Genomic DNA, 21,624 nt, shown 5'->3' on the forward strand with positions numbered 1-21,624 from the left:
TATGGCCCAGCTCTCGGAAACTAACGGTAAAGCATTCTGGTATCTCCAGTTTTGCAGTAAATTCATAGTTTTAGAAGTACTTTACTGTTCAGCAAAGAGAGGTATGCCTGACAAATGAGTAAAATGTAGCTTGTTATCATTGAGTAGTTTAGTATGTAGTGCAATCATTTTCAAATGAACTCCTTGTATTTTTTGGTGCAGACATATCAAAGCATCAGGGCTGCTGTTATTAATTATTTCTTACATGAAATAGTCTCATTTTTGCTGTGTGCTTGTGCATTAAATAAAATATGCAGTAACAGAATAAGTGTAGACAATACCTTACCTGCAAATTTCCTGTTCTTTTTAGTTACCTTTTAATTAGAATTCTTGTTACAGAATTAATAGGATAATTTTTTCCTTTTAAAATGCATAACAGAATGAAGCACTGTGCAACGTCTGTCCCTGGTTAACAAATGATGCCCAGAACAGCATATGATGAATATTAGTTGGATAGTTTAATACACTGCTAAAGAGTACTTACAAGCTACTGTGAGGATATAGAATATAAGCTTATCTGTTACTTAACATAACACATGTGGGAATAATACTTAGCATTTCTGTCAGGCTTTCCGTTGAGGATTTTGAAGTGCTTTGCAATACAAATGACGAATTAATCCTCAGAATAGTCCTTAAAGTTTTTATTTTCCCTCTTAGTTACTTTTTTTATATGCAGATATTAGACTTTTTTTTAAATTTTAATTTGGTTTTGAGGGCAACAAATGAAATATTTGTAGGATCCTGAAATGCTGAGGAGTAGCAGGAATTTGCTCACATATTCCTTTAATATAGAGCATTAAATACGGAACCATATAAAATATTTCATGATGTGATGTGCATGTTTAATATTAATGGAGAATCCTGTAAATCAGTTTGGCTGCCTTAAGCTCTATTGTCATTTTAAGAGTTGTAGGTATTTTCCCCACTCGGTTTGCAGCAATGCCGTATGCTGTGGGTAGCGCTCTCAGACAAACTTCTGAGTTGTTAGGAGTTCTTTGCTCCTGTCACAACGCAAAACGAAGCCGTGAGCTAAATGGCAAGCACCTAAATGTTCCCAAAATCTCTAGCTGCTGCTTAATGGAAGACAACAACTGGGAATTGTTGTTACTGGCCCATTAACAAATACAAAAGTCTCCACTGGGGGTTTACTTGGCTAAGTGGAAGTCACGTCAGGAAGCAGAAACTCTTCCAGCCTGCGTGTGCTTCAGAGCATGGTTGTCATCCACCTGCTAAATTAGAAACGGTGACACGTTGGCAGTGGCTGTTAAACAAACATTGACAGTGTGTAGCTGGCTTTTAACTCAGGATGATGCCATTAGGAAATGAGGTTATAAACACCAGAAATCTGTCAAGCTCCTGATTCGCAGTAATCTTCCTGCTGACAGATAAGTGGTTTTATATATATATATATATATATATATGAAGGTTCATAGTGACTGGATTTATTTTACGTGTCTTGAAGGTGAAAAACAAATTTCTGTTGCCAGTAGAGAAAGGGAGTATGTTGTCATTTGTATCTTACTCTGTCAGATTCAAGGAAAAAAAAGTAAACAGTATCCCATGAGATGAACCTTCTTTGGATATTTGAGGTTTAGGTTTGGTGGGTTTTTTTGTTTTGTTTTGTTTTGTTTTTTTACAGCTTTGTTTCTGGAATAAGAAATAGTAACTAAAAATGAAGAGCTTAGAATAAAATTCTGCCAACTGTAATTGCTAATTTTTAATTTGAAATCAAACTCTAGACACAGTTCTACCTACAGAAAACCTGATCTGAATATAAACCAGGTTTATCTAGTTTTCTAGTGAATCTTGGTCTTCAGTCAAGAAATTAACTTTGAGTGTTGTTTGATGAAAAATTGCTTAAAACTAATGTTGTCAGCAGTCTAGCATAACGGTAGACAGTGTAACTGAAAAAAACGGAAGCAGGCATGTATCACTGTCATATCTGCATTTCTGCTTAGATAAGGTTATGAACTAATTAGCAAAGAAGTAACTGCAGTAGAACACCCTACATCTTTACCTAAAATTTCCACTATACAGCAAGTCTGAACAGGGTAAAAGAGCTGCAAATACTGATAAAAATTACTTTCAAAATCCAATTTAATATTTTAAGGCAATTCAAGGCAGTTATTAGTGATCGAAACACTTCCAGATAGAAAAGACATTGGAGTGTGTTATGATTACATGCAGAACTGCAAAAAAAGATTGAAATACAGGGTTCAAAGTACTACCGAAGCAATAATAGTGAATAATGACAAAAGTAACAAAGATCAGGCTCTGAAACAAGGGAAATTGTGAAATGATTTCACAGTGTAGTTGTGCTTCTTAATCCTAGGAAAAAAATGTTACGTATTAAGATCTAGAGAAAAATTCACCTGTTACTTCATGTTTCCAAGATGCAAATTATTCAAGACAAGATCAATAAACTTAGTTAATAACTTATATTTCTATAGAAGTGCAGTGTTACACTAAATATCATTATGAAGATGATGAGACACAAATGTAGTACTTTTGATAACTAAAATAAAAAAGACAGACTGTGTATTGCCAAAAATTACTCACTGTGATAATCAGTAGATTCTGTAAGAGCATATTAAACAGAGCTTTTATATATGCAGTATGATTTTATGAAAACAGATAATGAATCAGTTGAAGGAGATCATACAGTTTTTCACAGAGAAATCCTGATTGGTGACAGTGCCTTCAAAGGTACTGTTACATTTACTAATAACAGATTTCTGGAATGATTGTGAAATTTTTCAACTGTACTGCAATTTGGCTGGTAGGTGGGGACTGTGAAAACAGTTGAGAATAGGTCTTTCAATGGGGGTTGGGCAAGATGACCTCCACAGTCCCTTCCAGCCTCAAGTTTTAGAATCATAGAAAGCTTTGGGTTGGAAGGGACCTTTAGAGATCATCTAGCCCAACCCCCCTGCAGTGAGCAGGGACAGCTTTAACCAGATCAGGTTGCTCAGAGCCCCGTCCAACCTGACCTTCAATGTTTCTAGGGATGGGGCCTCTACCACCTCTCTGGGCAACCTGTTCCAGTGCTTGACCACCCTCATCATAAAAAATTTCTTCCTTATGTCTAGTCTAAATCTGTTTTTCTTTAGTTTAAATCCATTACTGCTTGTCCTGTCACAAGAGGCCTTGCTAAAAAGATTGTCCCCATCTTTCCTATAGGCCCCCTTTAAGTACTGGAAGGTCGCAATAAGGTCTCCTCGCAGCATTCTCTTCTCCAGGCTGAACAACCCCAACTCTCTCAGCCTGGCCTCATAGGAGAGGTGCTCCAGCCCTCGGAGAGGTGCTCCAGCCCTCGGATCATTTTTGTGGCCCTCCTCTGGACCCACTCCACCAGGTCCATGTCCTTAGGTTCAGCTATGGTTAACAGTAATGGGAATGGAAAGTGAGGAAGTAAGGCTTTCTAAAGCTTGAGTTTTTGCTAATGGTTAATGTAATATTGTCATCAGAGCGAAGAAACCAGCTGGGGGCTGTCTTGTGGTCACAAACTTCCTGCACTGGAGATACTATGAGTGACACTGTGGAGGGTTCAGCCTGGCCAGGAGCCAAGCACCCACACAGCTGTTGGCCCACCAGGTGGGCTGCAGGAGAGAACAGGAAGAATGAAAGCGAGAAAAGTGGTGGGTCGAGATAAAGATCGTTTACTAGGTGAAGGAAGGAGGGGGCAGGAGCAAGTGATGCAAAGGCAATCACTCACCGCCTCCCACAAGCAGACTGATGCCTAGTCTCTGAGCAACAGCCACCTTGGAAAACCCCTCCTTTTTCTTCCTCTGCCTCAGTTTCTATTGCTGAACATGGTACATGGGACAGCTGGGATATTCCCTACCAGTTGTGTCCCCTCCCAAACTCTTGGCCACCCCCCCATCCTACTTGTCGGGGGGAGCAGGAAAGGGGCAGGGGATGGAAAAAGAGAAAGCCTTGCTGTTGTACAAGCACTGTTCAGCTTTAGCTAAAACATTGCTGTGTTATCAAATATTATTTCAGCCACAAATTCAAAACACCATATGGGCTGCTGTGAAGGATGCTAACTCCATCCCGGCCAGACCCAGTACAGTCATAGAATCATGGAATCATGGAATCATTTAGGTAAAATCGTTTAGGAAAAGACCTTTAAGATCATCCAGTCCAACCATTAACCTACACCACCAACTCCATACTAATAACCATGTCCCAAAGTGCCTCGTCTACCCGTTTTTTGAACACTTCCAGGGATGGGGACTCCACCACCTCTCTGGGCAGCCTGTTCCAATTCTTGACCACCCTTTCCGTAAAGAAATTTTTCCTAATATCAAATCTAAACCTCCCCTGGCACAGCTTGAGCCCATTTCCTCTCATCCTATCACTAACTACATGGGAGAAGAGACCAACACCCACCTCACTACAACCTCCTTTCAGGTAGTTGTAGAGAGCGATAAGGTCTCCCCTCAGCCTCCTCTTCTCCAGGCTAAACAACCCGAGTTCCCTCAGCCACTCCTCATAAGGCCTGTGCTCCAGACCCTTCACCAGCTTTGTTGCCCTTCTCTGAACACGCTCCAGCACCTCAATGTCCTTCTTGTATTGGGGGGCCCAAAACTGGACACAGTATTCCAGGTGCGGCCTCACCAGCGCCGAGTACAGGGGAACAATCGCCTCCCTGCTCCTGCTGGTCATCAACCATGCAAGTTGATTTGTACAGGAGGAAAGTTTAAGTGGACCATGTATAGAGGTTTCTTACCAATTCTAGGGACTTCCTTCATTTCCTTTGCTGATACCATGAAAGAAACAGAAAAGAGAGAAGATTCAGGGGGACTAGACTGAATGAACATGTAGTTCTGTGAGGAGAAGTTTAAAAGGTGAGTAACTTAAATGTGTAAAAAGTTCAGTGTAAATTGAGAAAGAGAGGATTATTTAATCTATCAATGAGAGTTTAGTAGAGATTAGACAAGCAAACTTTCTTCAGAGGTTTTTGGTTGGTTGGGGTTTTTTAACTTGTCTCTTCATTTCTGGGGTTTCCAGTGCCTTGGTCTTATCTTCCTTCCTTGTCTTGGCATGGTTTAAATGGCTCTGAAGGTCAGGATGGTACTATTTCATGCAATTAATTTTTTTTTTCCCTTTAATATGCCAGTTTTAGAATGTGCTTGAATTCTTTTCGTAATGTCTTCTTTGACATCTCCCCAGCTTGTATGTAACTGCTAAAAATAAACCTTATTAAGTTCTTATTATTTTCACTCCACCTGGTATTGCAGTAGTTTGCATCTAAATACCACTATTACTGTGCTGATTCAGCATTGCTCTTGTTTTCTGGCAATGTTTCGTGCCTGAACTCTTGGGTACTCCTGTTTGAATAGAACTGTATTTTGCGCATTTCAGGTGGCTTATGTGTCCTCTGTAGATATTGTTTTGGAAGACAGTAGTAACTGAAATACCAACAAATGGGAGTGCATTGTCATCATCTTTTGGTTGGCCAGCATTATAGCTGTAGAAAAGGTCTTTTTTTTTGGCTTCTGGAGAACAAATCTGATTTTTTTTCCTTTATTTAATATTCAGTGGGTTCAGAAGGATTTTAAAATTATATTTCAAAATGTTTCCTTTAGAGTTAAACAAAGCAATACACAGGTTCTTCTGTGCATAATGTCAGACCTTCACTTTTTTTCTTGTAAGTGACTTTGCTGATGTCAATTACAATAGCACACTTCATTATTCTTCAACAGAGGTGGGGTAGTATTTTGGCATTTCATGACTTCATAAGAAAAAAATCAGTGTCCCATTTTTTTCTGAAGAGGTAAAAGCAGCCAGCTTACTACCGAGACAGTGCTAGCTAGTCAAACCTTTGGCTGCTGCTTCTTATTGTGAGTGACCTGAGGCAGAGCTCTGTCAGAAACTGGCTTTGCTAATGTAGACATGGGGCTTCGCAGTGAGCTGTCAGGCTCTTCCAGAGTTTGAGGTTCAATGAACATGTCTTAGTAAAACTAGAAAGACTGAGGAGTACATCTACACAAATGTAACTCTGCGTATTGACGTCCTGGAGGACTAATAAGGAATTATTTGAAAGCACTTGGGTGAACTAATTTTATTAGTTGCAGTGTAGAGGAGTTTGAGAGTATCTGGAATCATCTGGTCAAAAGCTTTTAGACTCTTCGTTATTAGGAATCTCTCTTGTTAACAGGATCCATAATGTTGTGCTGAAACACAGATGTTCTCAGTAACTGTGATCTTTATTTAGACATTCCAAGCGATCAACAGTACTTGTACAAGTAGTCAGAGATGTGATCAGAAGGGCCTTTGTGAATTAAAATATCTGGAGATACTGATTTGGGGATGTCTTATGCAAACAGAAAGGTGAAGACTGCAAAGATAGATGGATTTCTCCAAAAAACCTGTTAAAATTCATTCCTGAACTACCAGTGCCAGGAGTTTTGCCTAAGCAAAGGCTTATTTATCAGTGGGCTGGGTCTATTAAAATTGCTACTCAATATTTTAGAACTTTTTCATTTTTACCTAGAAAATAAATAGGAAATTCATTTAGTGGGAAACAATACAGTTTTGTAATTTCCACGGGCAGAAAAGCATGTACAGTATTTCTGATGTACTGAATTCTAGAAATTGGGACTTCTTGCTATGTGAGAAGCAGAAACTCACTTGTCCATCAGGCAGTGTTGATTAAGGTGGGTTTTTTAGACTACCATATCTATGGGCTGTTTGCACAGTGAGTACAGTAATGCTGAGTCCTAGTAACTTTTTGCTAAATAGCCTTTCACTTTCACCTAGTTGGAATAACTCCTGTCCTTTTGAAGCACTAGAGGGCTCACTGACTGCTTTTGGAGTTGTTTTTTGCTTTCAATGTTATGTCCATAAACCTCCAAATGTCTAAAGCAAGGATGTTCTAAAGGTGGATTTTCTTTAGGAGGAAACTTACTTACTAAGTTTGGTGTTTTTATCTAAATCTAGACTTTCTGGAAGAGTGTTAAATTAAAACTTTGACTAATCAAAAAAAGATTAATTAAATCTTTTGCTCAGTAGATTCTGGTGGTTTTTTTCCCACTGATGTATTTCTTAAGGTTTTGGGTTTTTTTCAAGTTGCTGGCTTTGTCTGCTTGGCTTTTTGGATTCACGCGTTATAATTTCCTAAGAAGCGGTTAGACAAATGTACCTGAGTAGTTAGACTCAGCAAAGTGGGAGGACATTTTGGAAAACAAAAAAAAGGGTTATTCATTAACATGTAATAATTACTAGAAGGTAGTGCCTAGTGTGTGGGTTAGCTTCCTGTCTTACTATCTAGGGGTTGACTAAAAAGAAAGTAATCGGGGTGGTTCTTCTTAGCAGAAGTTAAGAACACACACATGCATTTACAATGCAGTATAATCAAAATGTCAATAAGTTGGAAGAACTAAAGTCAACTGAGTACATATGGGAAATCTTGTAGTGTTGTGCACTTTGTGACTGTTTTGGTTGAACTGAACTGGGTTTGGAGCTGTTCCTGCCTTTCCTGCTTGGTAACTCATACTTGTGGCAATCTGACTTGGGGAATGAGACAGGACAAAAATGATCCTCAAAACAAAAATTTCACTTGCAAAAGTTTCTGTTTCCTGAACTGACTTGGTGTGGGGATAGATGAGCACTGCATTTCTTATGCAAGAGAAGGAGCAGGGATGTGCTAGGAGGAAAAAAAGGGGGAAAAGGAAGGACCATGGCAGTACTGGCTTGAGCAATTTTAATTTTGTATAATACCACATCTTTAGGCACCTTGATTCAGACCAGTTAATTACAACTTTGATTTTTTTTTTTTTTTTTTTTAAAAATCCCTCTGTGTGGTGTTCCCAGATTAAGTTCAGTGCAGGGCAGGATTTAGCTGGCTGAAATCTTTGAGAATTTGTGTTTTAATGTCTAAAGCTGAGCTTGCAGGTCTGACACATGACGGCAGGGCAGAATAAATCTTTCTTGTATAATATGCAAAATTACTGGAAAACTTCAGTTGGTAAATTAGAAAATATGCTGTGGCCAAATGAGCAGTTTCATGTGATCTTGATCCCTGTAGCCAGGGATTGGGAATGCCCCATAGCCATGAAGTCAACCACTTGGCTGCCTCCTACCAGTTCTGTGTTGGGATAAAATACCCTGTCCTTGGAGAGCTCCTAAGCCATTTCGCAATGAAGTCGAGCAAGGGACACCGCTCTTTCTGTCTGGTGTATTGGTGCCATCCGTGGCCGAAGAGCATTTCCACACAGCCTCTTGCTGCGTTTCAGCTGAGATCTGACACCGCACTAACCCTCTGGTTGAAAATGGTCATGTATTAAATGCAGACACCAAATTTTGCATTTGTGAAGCTGGGCCTGTAAGGGCTCTAGAGTAGATTAACATCCCTGAATTTTCCTGCAGGATAGATGCACATTTATGCTTCTGTGAATAGCAAAGAAACATTTATTCTTACAAGTGTAGCAGTACTCCAGAAAATCTGTTGTCATTTATTATAGTCTGGCTTAATGCAGAGTTTTACTTGAAATAATTTCTCTATGTGATTTGAGCAAAGGAAAGAGAAAAGAAAAAAGTGCAGGATTACTATTACCAGCGAGTCCCAAGGCTGTTGCTTTTAAATTTAGGATTCTAACTGTTATTTAACAGAATTATCCTTGACACACATGGCCTCAGGAAGAGGTCTGAAAGCAAGGGCAGAGCAGTGTTGTCAACTGACAGCCTGGAGCAATATCTTTGAAAGGTCTGAAATCGTCACTTTTTGTCTAGAAGATGACCTCTGGCATTCCAAGCCTGCTCTGCCTTGTGGAAGAGGGGAGGAGGGACAACAGGGAGGCAAAAATCTTTCCTTCTGTTATGTAAAGTCAGGCTGCTTGTGGTGGCCCTTGAAGAAGTGCTCCTCCTGAGCAGGCGTTAAAGGTGGTGGTTGGTAAGGGCGGTGTTGGACCTGCTGGAGCGGCAGTGGTTCTTCACCAGGCCTGCAGAGCTGTGTGCGTTGTCCTTGCCACGTGCTTGGGGAGGGGCAGGTGGGCTGCTGGCCGTGCACCTGGACCACCCCCGAAAAGGACAGGTTAGGATAGGTCTGGCTGATCGTGGTGGTAGAGAGCGTGAGGTGTCCTTGAGTCAATCCGCTGTCCCAGCTTCTGATGTGGATGTCCTCTGCTCTTATCACAGAGGTGCTGTGCTGGGTTCCCCAGGGCAGTTTCCCAAAGCAGTATTTATTTGTGGTGCACCTCTTATGCAAAACATGTTTTTGCAGTGGTATGTTTAAGTTGTAAAAGGTTTTGGCTATTTGTGCAAAATGACATGTGAAAGCAGCTACAGATGCATACGGTAGCATTTATAGTCACAGAACATTATATTATAATAACCTCAAAACCTCTCCTAGGTGTTCTGCCTGCCCACTTCAGCTTTCTTCTTCTGTTATTAGCCATACTGAGTTTGAACCAGCTAGTTTTATACAAGAAAGTCTCTGCCAGAATGTGAAAACTACCGTGAGCTTAATTTGACCTTAAAAGTTCCTGCTCTAGGAGAAAAAAAATCTTCTTTAAATATGTTTAGTTCCCTCAGTTTCAGAGGTATATACTTAAGGGAAAAAAAAATCTTATTTGAATTGATACATAACACAGTAAATTCCCTTCCTAAAGATTAATTATTTTTGAGTGTGTCTTGATCATAAGCGTGCAGATAATGATAGAGGTGGATGGGACAGACATGGAATTCTTACGGTAACTATCCCACTGCCACACAGAAAACAGTGCCACTGTATTCTGTATTGAGTATTTCATAGTTCTAATGCATACAACATGTATTTAATTAAGCATTGAATTAAATATGTTTAATATTGAGAGTATTCTCAAGTCAGTATTTGCTGTGGCTTCTTGTTAAATCAACATTATAATCCTGCTTTCGTTTCCCCACAGATGATGAAACATGCCTGGGATAATTATAAGCGTTACGCATGGGGATTAAATGAACTGAAACCCATATCTAAGCAAGGACATTCAAGCAATTTATTTGGTGAGTAGAGTGTATTTTTGTGCTTAGTGACGTTAACATAAAACAGTAAATCAGCTGAAAAGCTTATAGGTGATCAACGTGTTCTTTCTACCCTTAGTCATGCAGTGTGGTGTTTCTTGCTTATGTTACGTATAAAAAGTAGCAGTAAATGAAGGTGATGTTTTCTATGACTTTTATAGATTCTCTTCTGAATAAGAATAAATGAAGTGTGTCATTGCTGCATGATAAAGATGTAGTTTTGTTGCGTTAAATACTGCCCTGCCTTAAACTTTTCCTATGAAGTGGAACTCATTGACACTGCATTCAATAAGCAGAAAACAAAAACTATAAGGGGGGAAAAAATAAATCCTGTACAAGGAACAAAAGATACTCTCTACAGTCATGAAGGTAGCTGAAGCTGTCTACAGTTCTCAGGAATTTATTTCCATTCCTTAAAAAAACTTGTTAATCTGTATCAGTCAGGCTCCCTTACCAGGCTTTCTCTTTAATGAATATAACCACTATTTGAACCTCTAAATGTTGCACAAGAGATGCTTAAATAATGCCCAAGTTGTTATCAATGTCGAACAAATATGGGTCTGAAAAGTTCTAGCAGGAGAGGCACGCTGCAGAAATCCAGTGTAATGAGGCAAGACTTTCTATGTCCAAGTGGGACATAGGGCTGGATAAATAGCAGCTGAAGAGCAACAGCATTCTGAGGAAGTACGCGAAAGCAGTCCTATGAATTGTCATCATCTTCAGTTTTGCAGAAAAACGAAGAATTAAACTGTTTGACAGCAATCTTTGTATTCAAATATCTTGTGTTTTCCAAATGGAAAGCTGAAAAATGAGCTAATTTCTATAGCTGAGACAAAATCAATACATCATTTTGATTTTAGCGGGAACTTATTTTGTTGAATGTTTGGAAAAGATAGTTTGAAGTGGAAACAGTTCCTAAAACAGCTTAAATAGAGCACTTATCAAATCCTCAACTGTATTTGGAAGTTGCTAAGAGACAGCAGTTGCAATTACAAAAATAATTTTGAAAATACATCTACATTGGTCTTGCTGCATTGCTTGTCTACCCAATGTAACATCAAAAATGTTACTAGATAATTATTATGTAGTTAGTTATTGGACTTTAAACAGGAATTGGATGCTTGAAACCAAAGTAGTTTGGGTGAACTTCAGGGTTAAGTTGGGCTTCTGTTTTCTTCAAAACTAAATTTTTAAATTTCCATTCAGATGACTGATAGTTGTGCAATTTAATATCATATTTGAAGAACTATTTAATTCATTTCTGTTTTCTTTGTTTTCTTGGAGGACAACAAAATGGCACAGGATGTCTTCAAAATTAAAATGCTTAATCTAGTTTCATTTGGAATCAGAAATGGTATAAAAATTTACAAGGTTTGAGTTCTTAATGATACTGCGTGGATTCACAGAAAAAGCTGTAGATGTATTGACTTGTGAAGTTCTTGAGCAGGAGTTCTGTGGATGTTGCATAAGAATAAGTCACTGCAGGCACTATTCAGTGTGAAACAGGACAAGTGTTGAATTTGAAAATAAAACTGCGTTTAAAGGAGTAAGAGCCAGAGTCAGTCTAAATGCAGATCACTTTCTCATCATGGCCATCTACTGTAAGATCTTATTTCTGAGGAGATTTCCTTAGAAATACCTTCGCTCTTATTGATCTTGGTGGCAAATCAAAATAAGCATTAGGTCTCTATCTGCTGAATTGCTTTACAGAATACTAAAGAGTGGCATATCTGTAAGCACTTCTGTCTCATAAGCTACCCTTTCCTGAATCCATAATCTCCTTTTGTTTTTTAGAAACAAATCCCTGTCTGCTCATCATTAGATCTGATCTGTACCTTCATGTTTGAATTCAACAAATGCCTTTTCTTTCATAAAGCAAGGATGATCTGGTTTTGCTGCTTTTTTTTTTTTGGGTCAAATAGTTGAACCTCTTTTTTCTTGTGAAAGGACAAACAAGTTTCCTTATCTTCTTTGTTTCTGTTCTTATTTTTTTTTTTTAAAAATGCAGTGGTTGCGTTATTTTATTAAAAAATGCAAAAAAATTGCAAATGGTTAATTACTTTTAAGGTAATTCTGAATTAAATTAGTTGAGAATAGGTTACCTCCAGCTCTGTGTCCCACGAATCTCCTCACAACCTCCAGAAATCAAGAAAGACCTTCAGTTCACTGTCATCCATCATTACTATCTCCAGTTTGCCACGATCGTCCTTCCTCTTGCTTCCAGGTCTCAATTTTTCAAAAATACAAGTTTCTGATTGTCTTAACAGAATCATAGAATTGTTTAGGTTGGAAAAGACCTTTAAGATCATCAAGTCCAACCATTAACCTAACACTACCAAGTCCACCACTAAAACAATTAAGGGTAGAGTAATAATTAATTTCATGTTTCCTGGGTTGGTGGCTGGATTATTTTTTAATGAAAGTAAAACTAGAATAGAATCATTAAGGTTGGAACGGACCTCTAAGATCATCAGTCCAACCGTCAACTCAACACTGCCATGCCTACTAAACTGTGTCCTGAAGTGCCACAACTAGCAAGATACAGCACATTTAATTAGCCAGCTGTTTAATTTTGAACACTTCCTGTCCTATGAATTAATTGGTGCAGTTATGATACTTTGTATATATTGGGAATGTCTGTTATGGGACGGAGACTTTAAGTACCTCACTGTGGGGAACAGCAGGTTCCAACACTGTGGCTCACTGGTGGTTGATGTTGTACAGCTTACAGACAGTATAGCTCTCCTGACGCAGAAGGGGAGAGTTGTTTTCCAATTATATTGCTTCTAAGCTTAATTTTGAAAGTATAAATGCTTCAGTCCTTGCTAGCATGATAAGGCATTTTGTAGATAGATCATAATGATGGTTGTGTCTTGAAGGCAAGACGCAAAAATAAGATGGGCTTTTAAGAAGTGTAGTTACACATAGATGTGACTGTTAGGCAATACCATCATGAATTTGGCAAACTATACTGACACTATTGTTAGGCTAGGGGAAGAGGTATACGGCCAGTGGGGTGACAGTCGGAGAAAGGGTAGTGACAACCGGTGGTTCTGACCTCGGGGGAAGGAAAAGCACCCTGCTTTAGCACCTTGTACAAATCAAGAGTAGTACAGCTCTTCTTCTGTAACTGGGGTCTTCTTGATGAACTTTGAAATGACATTTTATTTGTCCTAAACTGAGGCCATAAAAACGACTTTTGAAGACAAGGACCTGCCTTGATCTTGCTGGTATTCTGTGAGCGGTGTGTGGATGGTGTATTTGATAAGTTGAGGGAGTCTTTAGACTGTAGGCTTACTCATGTTATGAGCAGAAGTTGCTTATTCTCACATGTGCACACTAGAAATAGTTAACTTTTGGAGAAAGGGTGAAACATGTAAGCTGAAGTATTTCTGTTTCAAGCCAAAGCCACATACTTGCCTCTGACCATTGCAGTCTTTTCAGCACATCCATGTAATGTTTTGATTTCCTTTTTATTTGCAGCTTTAGCTTTTACCATGTTGCCTTGGCAAGTAACTAAACATTATTGTGGCTTTTTTTTTGTATTTTACTCCGACTACAAAGAATCCAGTTACAATAACAACTATCTGAAAAGGCAGAAGTGAAAAGTCATCAGTTGTTGTCTCTGTAGCATTCGTATTAGTTTAATTCATGAAGTGTACAACTATTTCCAGACTAGTCAAGTAAATTGGAATAGCTAAAACAAGGCATGTCTCCTATGCTGGTATGATTTCTGCTGTGAGTACTAATCATTCTCTGTCCATACCTGGTAGAAAGTAGGCCCTGAGTAAGTGCTGTTAATTTTTAATACTTTAACCTTTAAAGTTTCAGATTACTGTTAACAATGTTTCCTAAAATAGAGCTTTATCCATCTACTCTCGTAGTGTGGCAGAAAGTGGCAAAATCACATTTTTGCCAATTTTTTTTTCACAGCACCCCACCACCAGCCCCCCAACCCAGGATCTATTCCTCTCCAAGCCTTCTGTACTAATTTTAAAACTAATGAGCATTGCTGCACTGGTGGAGAGCTTTTTCTAGAAGTGGTTTCTCCACTTAAGTGAGTGTTACTAAAGGGCTTTTTTAATTATCTGTAACTGTATTTCATGTGCAGTATTGCAAGTTTAATAATATTGTAACTTGTGGGCATAGTATAATTAGTCTCTGCAAGTGAAAAAGGACCTTTTCTGGAGGGGAGAAGAGAGACATTTGATAAATAGTCACAATCTGCAAAGCCGAAGTACTATACTCTGAACTGATTTTTGTAGTTTCTTGTATGGAGTATTGAGGTGTATGAAGATTTTTAAAGCCTGCCAGAATTCATATTCAAAACTGTCTTGTGGTGTACACCAATGTGTATTTTTAAACTGTAAGTTTATTAATATCGCTCTAGAAAATTAATTGTACATGTATTTAAACAATATGTTAATTTAAACAGAAAAGCTTCAACATCTTCACCCTCCCTCCCCGCCCATCTTGTTTCTCTTCACTTTTGCTGCTGGATTCCTTGAAATTTTGCATTTCAGTATGTGGTCTTGATTTTGGAAGTAAGCCTGACATCTTTTCCAACTAAATGAATAGAAACTTGTCTAAAGACTAACAACAGATATGTGGATGAATGACTCAAAACAGCATTTGTGAGAGGAGGTCATGATGCACAACGGCTGTTTTTTCAAAGTTGGTCAATATGGAGACAAGTTTATTGTCAAAAGCATTTTTCAGGGTTATTACTGGCCTCTCTCAGGGATCCATTGCTGCTGAGGCCATATTCTCAAATTATTTATCACAGTGCTGGAAAATCAAGTCACCAGAGTGACAGTTTGGCAGCGCTAACAAGTTACTTAAGGTAGCTGCGGCAATGGCAAACTGCAAATGATTGCATGAACCCAGAATGATTCCCCGACAGATGGTGATTGCTCTTTAAAATAGAAAATGGGGCCTAACACACCTAAATTTAAAATGGCACATAGTGGCATGGGAGATACGATTCTAAGTTAGTACACAGAACTGGCAGACTTGAACTCAAGGTAGTAAAGATCAAAAACTTCTCAGTGTAATATATGGAGGGGCATAGACTGGGTGACCGAGGATTGTTTCTAGTGGGGAACAATAACCTTTGTAAGGGGTGGAAATACCAAATCAGTAGGTGGCATGTTCAGACAAACAAAAGAAGGTGGTTCATAACAAAATGCGTAGCTGAGCTGCATGGGTGCCAGAAGCATAGTGGATGCCAAAGGCTTCCATGGAAAGCAGAGACAAGCAGTGGAGGAAAAATTCATCAAGCTCTATTAAATACAAAGATACCAGAGCTGGCTCTAACATGCACAAACGTACAAAATATTAGAGATTAGAAGAGTATCCTAGAAATACCACAGCATTGTTTCATGTTACACATATGAAAAGCCAGATCTGTAAAAAAATTGAAAGTATTGTTTCTTTTTCCACTCTAACCAGCTGGTAATAGTGACTGAAATTAAAAATGTTAGTGTTGCTGAGGGTTTGCCAGTACTTGAGTAAGAGTTTCATGTTTTGGCATAGCACACTTTAATAATTAATCACTCTTGACACTTCAAATTGCTAATGATATTGGATAGGAACCTTTTCAATGAACTTTATTTAAAGGAAAACACTTTTAAGATCTGAGTCAGCTTTTGAAACAATGCTGTAAGAAACCTACAGCTGTAATCAAAATGTTAATTTTGTCAAACCTATATGTATTCTCAATATGTTGAGAATAATGTAGTTCACATTTGTTACTGTACAATATATATGCATATAGAGCTGAAAAAAAATTGTATGCTTGATTAATTTTTTTTTAGTTTGCATATTTAATGTTACAAATAATCTGGTCTTATTCCCCATGTTAAGAAAATCTGAACTGTTCTTAATGGCCAGATTAAGAAAAAATTGTGACAGATTATATTTCTGTATTTTTGGCTGGAATTTTGAGTCTGAAATGACAAACTGGAGGAAGATTTCATACAATACATCTGCTTTGACTGAGCTTCTTCAACTTGCAATGACTGGAAGGTGACAAGACAAGTTTGCCTTACTGGCTGAAAACAATGAGGAGTCTAAGAAGGTCAGGGTGGGGCTGAGTGCAATTCAATTACAGCTATGTATAAAATTTTCTTTTCCGCAGTAGTGCAAAGTAACCCTAAAAAGCAGTTCTTCTGACAATAATAGAGGAAACATCTTTTTGAATATCTACACTTTTTTTTACGGGTTATCCATTATTATTTGTATGTGCTGAATTTCTATCACATTAAAAAATTACAAATATGAATGTCCTATATTAATTTTCATACTTCATATCAGAAACACAAAACAAACTTTTTCTGGAAGAAAAACCAACATTCTACTCATCTTCTATAGTCATGCAAGAACAAGAAATCCTAGTTTCTGACACTTGTTGGATGGTGAACTGTTACAGGTGAGGGAGCTGATGTATAGCATGACCTGAGGCCACTTCACAGTTCATCTTTCCTTGTCTTCCATTTTTGTCCTATGCTTTGCCACAGTTTCCCTACAGTCAGAATGTGACACAGAGTCAGGAAAAGAAAAGCAGTTGAATTTGAGAAGAGTAAGGGGCCTGGGTTCCATCCTGTTATAGACAGTGCATTAGGACACATCTGAAACTTTTCTCCATGTAATGTTCTGTATGATATGCTTGCAATCACAAATCTTATCTATTTCACATATATGTAAGCGTGTGTGTGTGTATACATCTCCAAATATATTTAATGGCAAAGAATGTGGATGTTCTGGAGAACCAAACCCCGAACTTGGTACACAAGGGGTGGGAGGAAAGTTGTAAACAAACTATTAAGTGCACCAACATGCATTGATTCTGGCGTCCTGGGTGTATTCTATTTCGGACTCTTTTGGCAAAAATGTAAGCCATGTCTAAAAGCCTGGACTAGACAAATAAAAGCTGATTTTGGCCCACGCTCCAAACAGTTTGGCCATAAGCCAGTTGTGGTTCTTAAACCATATGGCCACAGCGCTATGCTAATAAGCTTGTCATCCATACCAGTTCTCCCTGCAATGACACCCTGGAAACTCATAAAAAGTTATTCATCTGCTGATCACTGTTTTTATCCTGCTCTGCTCCTTCCCACCCCCTGCCCTGAGGTGCTACTCTGTTCTCTAATGTAATCTCCTTTTTTTTTATTTATCTGCACATACCTTTGCATTGTTAGATATTAAAAAGCATGCTGCTTAAATGGACCCACTGTGTACTACCCAGGGGTGATCTAGACTGCTCTGTGCTTTATATCACACTATTCTGAAATGCTGGGTAATCAGCCATCTTCATTAATCATCCACAAATGTTGTCAGCAGTAGGTTCTTTTTATTTTCTTCAAGATCATTGCTAAAAGATTTCAAGTGTTAAACTGGAAAGGATGCTCTGTAGATCCTGCTAGATAGTCCCCTTGAAGTCTCATGTTGACTGATTTCTTTTGCTTTCTCTTCAGTTAACTAGCTTGTAGGCTATCTTACATGTTCTCTATTAATCACTTACATGGAATAAATGATCCTTTTGGGAAAGAGGAGAGAGAAAAACAGAAGCAGGTTTAACAAAGGAAGTAAAATGGAGCATATATGAGTACTTGGTCTGGAGGTTTCAGTAGAGACTAATAATGTTTCACTTTGGTAGGCTTGTACATCTAGTTATCTCTTTTATCATCAAAATTACTCGCTTCAAGCTTATGTTTTATGAATTTCAAGTCCCTTTTCTCTACCTTGAGTATACTATTTTTTGTATTATCTGCAAAATATATCTGTAATTACCTGAGGTGTATGAATTTGCTCTGAGTATTACTTGTGATATATTCCTTCCGCCTAGGGCAACTATGAAACTCTACCACGGTGACTGCAACTTTGCTGGCACTTTTTGTAACCCAGTGCTCACTGTTAATCAAATCTGTAGCAGTACCTTGGGTGTATAACGAAACAGTCTTCCTGTCCAAATATGCTGTCATATGAGTGTGTATTGTAATTGCCTGGCACTGATTTTTGCCTCTTGTAGAACTTAATCCTGTGTAATTCCTTGGGAACGTTGTATAGGAACTAACATGAATGATAACTGTATTTAATAATTTATGTGGTGTGCTTTGAGAAGCATAGCATATATAGGCTTGTGAAATACTTGGTCTTATTCGATAATAAGAGATGTTCATTTAACTTCTTTGCATTCCTCCCCTACCCCTTGTTTGTCTGACTGGTTATAAATGAGCTGTTCAGATACACAATTTCCTTAACACTCTTTTAAGTTTGGATTATCCTGTTGGCTAACTTAGAGTAAACTGCAGTTGTTCACAAGTCATAATTCTGGCCTCTAAACTGACACTTTAAAAATGCATTCTGTGTTATTTTATCAAGAATTTTGAAGTATAACTGTTTTGAGACAGACTTGACTATTTGTCACATTAATTGCTTTATTATGTTTTCTGGAGCCATCAGAACAATAGCAAAAGTTGTTTCAAATAAAGTTAAGATCTACTTGAGATTCTCCCATTTTCTTCTACTTGAGATGCTCCCATTTTCTTCTGTCTGTTTGCAGGGAGAGGTCTATGCTCTAAGCAGGCCATATAGGCCAGATTCAGGGAAAAAAAAAAAAAATCATAGGAAGAGGATGACTCCAAGGGCGATTTCTCAATAAGGTTGAATTCTCGCCTTTTTCTTCTGACTCAGTAGTGAGTTGCAGCTCAAGTACTAATCCTTAAAAATGAAAGCTCAACTGTTTAGAGGTGGTGTTAGCTGTATTACAAGAGGATTATCACAAAGAATGTCATTGCATGGTGAGCCTATCGCAATCCACTCAAGCAAATCAGGTTATAGATGATTTTTCTGTAAGTAGAACTCAGTTGTAAAAGTTCACCAGGAGCTGCTTTTGTTGTACAGAGTTACTGAACATCTCCAGAGCCTTTGTATAGTGTCTTGAGCACATGTCCTCCAGCAGTTTTCCGTAATTGCTCTCACTTTCTCATGAGCTCAGGAAAAATACAAGTTATGTAGCCAAGTTTAAAGGAATGCTTTTCCTTTAATATGAGAGAAGGGCAGCCAAGCTCCAAATAAGCTCTGGGAAGATATGATGTCCTTCTTACCAAAGTATGCTGCAGTTTTATTAGTGAAATATCTGGGGGAAAGCACAGATTACTTCTTCAGAGTAGGAAAGGAACGTTCCAGAAAGGATGGTATAAGCAGTTAGCAGCTGCTAAAACAGAGAGAACATCTGGTTCTGTTAAATATACCAAGTGACTGTTATAATAATCTCAAGTATTATTTTGTTTAAGATGATACAAATGGAAAATTATTTTCTACCTGGAAGCTTAAGTTAAGAAAGTGATGACAATCCTGCTACATGGAGGTCTCCAATCACTCATCCATTTCATGAAGAAGCAGAAAACCTTGATGGTAGTAAATGGAAGAGTTGACTAAAATAGTGGATTTTCTACTTAAATATGAATAATTCAGTTCTGATACTTGATAAGTCTACAAAACTAAGTTTACTTTTTCATCAGGTATTTCAGAGGCAAGATGCTAATCAAGTTCTGTAAAGTTAGTTGTAGCTACTGTCTTGTTATTCACCCAGTACAATCAATTCCTGAATGAGTAGTCAACTATACACCTCAGTCACTAGCCCTGCTGGGGGAGAGAGATTGGACCTCATGACTTCCTCTGTTCCTTGCAACTGGAATTATTCTGTAATTCTAAATGTTTACTTCTGTACCTAGGGTCTTCTCTAAAGAATATCTTACCAGTAGTTTGCTTTCATAATTAAAATTTTCTTAGATGAAAAAGTGTTTTTAAAAGGTCATTGTAAATTTGAAGGAAGCATGGGAAAGTCATTTGAGTGGCTTTATTTTCTCCCTGACCTTCCACATTACCCTTTCAGTACAGGATCACGAACATTTAATCCATGCCAATGTGAACATATTGATGATACTTCATCTTGCAACATTGGCTGAAGGCTGGTAATCTGACTCTTATCTGTCTCCATAATGGAGGCAGAAGGACACCACTTCTGCAAACAACCAGAACTTGCTTTGAAAACCATTGTCTGGCGGTCTGTCCTGAGCTGAGAAATTCAGATGTGTGCAAGTTTGCCTTTGCTCCCTCAGTGCTATCTTGTGCAGGTTACATGGTGATGCACAGTATCAGAAAAATTATTTTTCAGAGAGGGTAATTCTTAAAGGGCTTGCTTAACTGAAATGTGATCAATACCAGCTTCTTAAAGCTTTATGTATATTATTGAGTATAAAAACAAAAAAGCAACTGATTTTTTTCACTCCAAAGTGGAAGAAACAGTCATTTTCCATTTATTGAGATTTATTGTCTTCTATGAATTATATTTTACAGTGAACTGATCCATCAGTGTTTAAAAATGCAAAATCATGGCTGAAAATGCAGTGCATCAGAACCACTCTTCAAAACTTCACTAGTGGAAGAAATACTTAAATATGCTGTGTTGTGGCATGGGAATCAAAGTTAAGGCTGTGAGTTACTAGTTGGCCACTTGAATGCTTATACACCTGGTTTTTAATTGGATTAACTGAAATTGGACGTTGAAATTAGAATTAATTTAAATGAATTAGATCTAACTGAAAAGCCTTCTGTTGGAAAGTAAATCACTGGGTCTTCATGTATTTCAGGTAACATTCAAGGAGCAACGATAGTGGATGCCCTTGATACACTATACATCATGGAAATGAAAGAGGAATTCAAGGAAGCCAAGGAGTGGGTTGAAAAAAACTTAGATTTCAATGTGGTAAGTAGTGTTGCTGATTAACTTTTAATGCTCTGTTTAGTCTCCAGGGGCCAACTGATGACTGGGTTCTGATATTGCAAGCATGATACAAGGCTACAGAATTTAGATCATTGATAGATAAAACAAGGCAGGAAGCAGAAACATAATAAACTTACTGCTCTGCTTATACGCAGTTTTTCAGTCTGAGAGATTTAGGTAGATAGGAGGCAACAAGCTGGACTGAAGGAAGGAAAAAGGAATAGTGTATTTACCATTTTAAAGTAAACAACAAACTTTTCAGCCCTTTGGGGTAGAAGAATCAGGACACTTCCAGCCTTCCACAAATTAGACTTGCATTTAAAGAAAGCTGCACGCCATACATACCATTTAAGTTCCTTTGTATATTCTAGTAAAGTTGAATTCTATGAGTTAGGCTGAACTGTTGGCACAAAATGAGCTGCTTTAGTCTTATGAGGCACCAGGTCATCACAACTGCATGTACAAATCATCCTATTAACTGGTAAATATGCAGCTGAGAGCAAAGTTCATTATTGAAGTTTCTATTGTAGAAAGGCCCTGAACAGGCAAGAACCTCTGTAAAACTTCAGTTAAATTGAGAAGTCCTGGTTTTGGTCTTCCCCTGCCCCGCCCCCCCCCCCCCCCCCCCTTTCCTTTTGTGGGCCAGAGTATGTACTGTAATTGCTGGGTACAGAGAGCTAATGGAGTACCTCTGCTGATCGGTATAGTAAAGTGGGAAAGCATTGTAGGCATGGTACACTGAGCACTTAAAAGCTCTTGTAGTTGACAAGCATAATGGTAGAAACACTTTC

The 21,624-nt window shown here is 38.3% G+C and overlaps 1 protein-coding gene across 1 annotated transcript in view; it reads left to right on the forward strand.

Moving 5' to 3' along the window:
- MAN1A1 (mannosidase alpha class 1A member 1) overlaps window positions 1–21,624 on the forward strand; it is a 149,085-nt gene that overhangs the window by 30,516 nt on the left and 96,945 nt on the right. The window contains exons 2-3 of the mRNA XM_075707345.1: window positions 9,930–10,026; window positions 20,700–20,815. Of these exons, the coding sequence (XP_075563460.1) occupies window positions 9,930–10,026; window positions 20,700–20,815 (213 nt within the window). The remainder of the gene's footprint in view (window positions 1–9,929; window positions 10,027–20,699; window positions 20,816–21,624) is intronic.

This window comes from Pelecanus crispus, chromosome 3 (genome assembly GCF_030463565.1).
Source record: "Pelecanus crispus isolate bPelCri1 chromosome 3, bPelCri1.pri, whole genome shotgun sequence".
NCBI lineage: Eukaryota > Metazoa > Chordata > Aves > Pelecaniformes > Pelecanidae > Pelecanus > Pelecanus crispus.